The following is a 4,858-nucleotide window of genomic DNA, read 5'->3' on the forward strand; positions in this document are numbered from 1 at the left end:
CAACCTACACCTGATGGACCAGTGGCTTAACAGAGACCTGCCATCTAAATCCATGGTCTAAAAACCCAAGGTATTTCCTATTGGGTGATCTGAAAAACGTAAGGGCTTTATGTCTTTAGTGATCAGATACCTGGGCCTTCCTCTGAGCATGGTATCTTGCTAGTATTCTGGGCTAACTATGAGTTTTACTGAACATAGTCTGTTTCACTGTGTTGTTTTACTGGCACAAAATTATGTCTACATTAACATCCACAAGAGCATATAGGCTTTGTCATGCTGAGCACCACAGAGGATGTCTTTTAGGCAGTTTGCTATGTACTGAAATTCATAATTACACTTTAGACACCAAGATAACTTTCTGTATAGTGCACAAGGACATTTAAGCATCAGGATAAGGATTAAAATTCCAGCAAGCCAAGCAAGAAACTATGCTGTTTAAAAGCAAATACAAAGAAGAGAGTCTGGCTTTGAGATTCAGCCCCTATTCTTAAATTAGATACTTCCGCATCACCTATAGAACCATTGTTAGACCTCTCCGAACTCTCGAGTTAGGTGTTCATGGTATTCTTTTCTCACATAAGAGTGTAGCCTTCATTCGTTAGCACAGGCATTAGGGCTTCCTCCCAGAAATGAGAGACCCAAATGTGTTCCCTGCAAATCTTTTGGCACATTAGGCCACTAGACTTAGAGGTCTAGAAAGCTCTCAGCTCCTGCACAGAATATGGAAACTTTAACGGAACTGGGACCTAGGAGAAAGTTAATAATTGTTCTTAGAAAGGGGAGACCTAAAATCCAGACCTGGATCCACTCTTCTGCATTTATAAGGAAAAAAAATCTTGGTACTTCCTCTGTGAGGCTCACACTCTAACCGCTATGCTGTAGAGTATTCAAGGGCTTGCTTTCCCTTCATGATCCAGCAATGGTGAGCAACTCATGCAACAGGGAACTGTTTCAAGCCAGAGGGTTCAAGCACATTCACGAAGTAACCCTGATATTCAGCCATTCCCCAGGGATGTAGAATGGGAAAGCTGAGTCTCATAGCTGGTGGGCAAAAGCTCTGCCCACTTATTTTATGTTTAAAAAGGGAAGAGGAAGGAGCACAATTTACACATTCACTGAAGGTGAGACAGGAGAAGCATATCCAGGCACAGAAGCAAAGGGATGGGGGGAATGAGTTAAGATTACAGCTGCTTCTAACTTAGTGTGGCCTGACACAGGGTGTACCATGTTGGCATGCAGAGATGCCTCCCTCACTTAAACACCATGGCCAGGCCCAACAGAGATCCCCATGAAGCAGAGTAAGAAATGCTACAGACTTAAGCAGATTTAGGCATGCTCAAGAACAGACTTCTAGGCACAAAATATTTTACTAGAAAAAACTTCAAATACCTACAGACTTCAACTGGCAGGACAACTTCAACAAGTCAGGACTTAGGAACTTGGTAATCGTACAGTCTTAGAAGCTCAAGTTCTTCTGTGGACATTTCAGATTTCTTCAGTCTTCGCACCTGTGTAAGTATGTCCATCAGCTGCCAGCTCACTTCTGCTGCTCTCCAGACACCTTCCAAATCACTATCTTCGCAGTTAGAGAAGCATCCAAGTCTCTAGTAGAAGTCTCTTCTGCCTTGAAAAAAACAGAACAACAGCTTCTCCTTTCAAATAGCAGAACCAGCTGCTTTGAGACCAAACCCAAATTTCACAACAGGAGTTACTGACATGTACAGTAACACAATCTGCAAAGTGTAGTTGCCACTAACGGCACTGCAATTTTCTCTGGACAGAAACAGCAACTTTGTTCCACATCAGTACTAGAGGTGATAAAAAACCCTCTGCAGAAGGTTTTTTCCTCCTCTGTAGAAATGCTTTATTAGCTGGGTCAGGCAGATGTTGGCATTAGGCTGCAGGGAAAGAGGCTAGAAATAGAGATGGGTTTGAATATAGTATTTGTATATTCATCCTATATGCAGTATTGGGGATTAAGAAACTTGTATTTTGACAAATGCTGCATTTTTCTATCTTTTAAAATAAATATTTTAACCTTTCCATTTTTACTTTTTTCTCATATTTTTTAAAGTAAATCTATAACCTTATTATTAAAACTTTCACAGCTTAAAATTACACTTTTTTCATGCCCTTATAAAGTCCATTTCAGACCAACCTCAAACTATTTCCTAGATCTTTCTAGGGACACAGGCTGGGACAGGCATTATCCCTGCCCTTCTACAGGGTGTGAGAGCACTGAATGGCAGGCTCCAGGGCTGCTCATACCAGAGTAATTGAAACAGAGTTAACTGAAACACTGGCAAGTATCAGTGCAGACCCTTAACAACCACTTTCGCAGAACAAAAACCTTTGTGCTTGCTTCAGCTGAACCAGAATTATCCTCTAGCAAGCAGTCTGAAATGGCTAAAATTTGTACCTTCTTCCTTTTTGTTTTATGTGCAGTTGTGTTGGTTTCCTGGAGCGGGATACAAAGTCTGAAGCACAGCAAGAACAAATCCTGCAGCCTCAGTACCCTAGGAGAGGTGCCTGCCTTGCTGCATGTGGCTTGGGGATGCAAGTTCCCCCCCCCCCCCCCCCAGCAGCCTGGAGAGAGCTGGGCAACAGAATGTCAGGGGGCTCACATGCTCCCCTCCAAACCCAGCCAAGCAACGCCTCTCCATGGAGCTGCAAGTCCTGTCTTTGGGTTTCTCCTTGGCTCTCTGAGTTGCTCAACACTTTGGTAGAAGCAGAGGGGACAGGGAGAGCTGGAAAAGCAAATATGACACAGCTCTGGGGGAAGCACAGTGCTCCTTGTCCCCTCTCTTCTCTAGGTCCCTAAAAGAGGGGAAAAGGCCAAGCCTAATCAAGCAGGAGCCTTGTACCCACTTGTCCTGACTGTTCCCATCAGGGCAGGTGTGAAATAGGATGCAGGCTGCCTGATCTCTGTGCCCCCACTGGAGCCCTGAGAGCTCCAACCTGGCATCATTTACAATGCTACACAGCAGTGAGAAAGCAACCCAACCCTCCCACCTCTAACACACATGCACAGGGGCAGGAGGGCTGCTGTTCTCCTGCTGCTTGCACCTCCAGGCTGGGGGGACACAGTCAAAGCCACCCAGCCCCCTTCCTCCCTTACACATCCTCATCCTCCCTGGATGCAGCCCTGCCACCCTCTCCACCGCCTGTTCCCAAGAACAGATACAAGCACTAAAAGCTCCTAGAGACACCCTAGCCCACCCTCCCTCCTTCTGCTCCTGTTCCCTACTCTGGGAAACTTTTTCAAGAAAATAGTTTTCATCAACAAGCTTCCAAGAGCAGAGACAACCCCAAAAGAGCAGGTCTCAGACAGAAGCCCTCCATTTCCTATCTCTCCTCCCCTTGACCCTACCACGCATTCAATATCCAAGGGTCACATCTTACACAAACCCCACAGTCCCACCCCCAAAAGCCCCCTGCCCATCTCAGCAGTGTTGCTCCGCAGAGCTAGCGGGCAGCAGGTCATGGCGGCTGCTGTACATCACCACCCCAGGCGGGTAGTAGGCTACCTCCGGCTGGATGGTTGCATGAGGGCAAGAAGCAGCGACGGGCTGGACAGGCTGGTCAGGCACCAGGGCATGCAGGACCTGCTCCTCTTGCTCGGGCTTGGTGGTGTTGGTGAAAGGACGCATGGTGGTGAGGGAAGGTGAGGTGATTCTCCAGAGGAGGCTCTTCAGTGAGCTGCGAAACTCCCTGCGCATCAGACAGTAGAGGATGGGATTGAGGCAGCTGTTGGAGTGTGCCAGGCACACGCTGATGGGGAAGAAGTACACTTGGGAGAGGAAATACTCAGTACTGAAATTCACCACGTTGAGTTTGATGAGGATGCCCCACGTTGTGAGTGCTTGATTAGGCAGCCAGCACAAGAAGAAAGCCAGCACAACGATGGACACTGACCTAGTCACTTTGGCACGGCGCTTGGAACCGGGGCCACTGCACTTGCTGCCAACATGTTTCTCATTGATGAAGCGTACCAGGAGCAAGTAGCAGAGGCTGATGATTATCAGTGGCACCACAAAGCCCAGCAGCACCTTCTGGATGTGGTACATACCCAGCCAGAACTGGGCACTGCTGCCTCGGCCTTCGGGGAACTTGACAAGACAGAGCACATCATCAAAGACGGTGGCAGTGGTGGAAAAAATGGCATGGGGCAGGGAAGCCAGGATAGCCAACAGCCAGATGAGTACACAAAGCCACTTGGCAGAGCAGCAGCCACCCAGTGGGTCACCTCTCTGGTGATTCTTCAAGGCTGTAGACACAGAGTGGTATCGAGCTATACTCATGGCAGTGAGAAAAAAGACACTGGCATACATATTCATGGCTGTCACATAGGAGACAATCTTACACATTGCCTTACCAAAGAGCCAGTTGAAATCCAGTGCATTCTCCACTGCCCAGAATGGCAATGTCAGCACGAACTGGAAGTCAGTCACTGCCAGGCTGGTCACAAAGAGGTTAATGGGGGACTTTCTCCAGCCTTGCTTGATTTTCATCAGGTAGAGGACTAGCAGGTTGCCCACCAGCCCCAGGGCACATACCACAGAGTACACTAGCGAGATGACAATCCGCACCACGTCGGAGCTGTCCCCTTGCACCCCATCAGCTCGCTCCAGGTTGGTGCTCTTGAAGAACTGAAGGAAGGACACATTGCTCCCGTTGCCCATCTGGGAATCCTCCAGGAAATCCAGCGGCACGTTCCAGGTCTCCCAATCCGCTACGTCCTTCACGCCGACAGCTGGTGAGCAGTCACGGCTCTCACAAGGATCTCCCATCCCATACCAGGGAGGGTGGCGGGTCCGGCGGAGGTTTTCTTCAGACCCCCGAGCTAGCAGCGGGCAGC

The 4,858-nt window shown here is 48.3% G+C and overlaps 1 protein-coding gene across 2 annotated transcripts; it reads right to left on the reverse strand.

Annotated features, from left to right (window-relative positions):
- Window positions 1-1,348: 1,348 nt before the first annotated feature.
- Window positions 1,349-4,858, reverse strand: RXFP3 (relaxin family peptide receptor 3). Of its 2 annotated transcripts, XM_061354724.1 has the most exons (3): window positions 4,376-4,858; window positions 3,528-4,267; window positions 1,349-1,624 (listed from the first exon to the last, which is right to left on the reverse strand). In XM_061354724.1, exons 1-3 carry the CDS (start codon window positions 4,788-4,790, stop codon window positions 1,538-1,540), a joined length of 1,242 nt encoding a protein of 413 aa, XP_061210708.1. In that variant the 5' UTR covers window positions 4,791-4,858; the 3' UTR covers window positions 1,349-1,537. The 2 variants fall into 2 exon arrangements, with proteins under 2 accessions (XP_061210708.1, XP_061210707.1); XM_061354723.1 differs by having other exon boundaries at window positions 3,528-4,858.

This window comes from Neopsephotus bourkii, unplaced genomic scaffold (genome assembly GCF_033783945.1).
Source record: "Neopsephotus bourkii isolate Nb327-2 ecotype Australia unplaced genomic scaffold, CSIRO-AGI_Nbou_v1 NB_744, whole genome shotgun sequence".
Classification (NCBI taxonomy): domain Eukaryota; kingdom Metazoa; phylum Chordata; class Aves; order Psittaciformes; family Psittacidae; genus Neopsephotus; species Neopsephotus bourkii.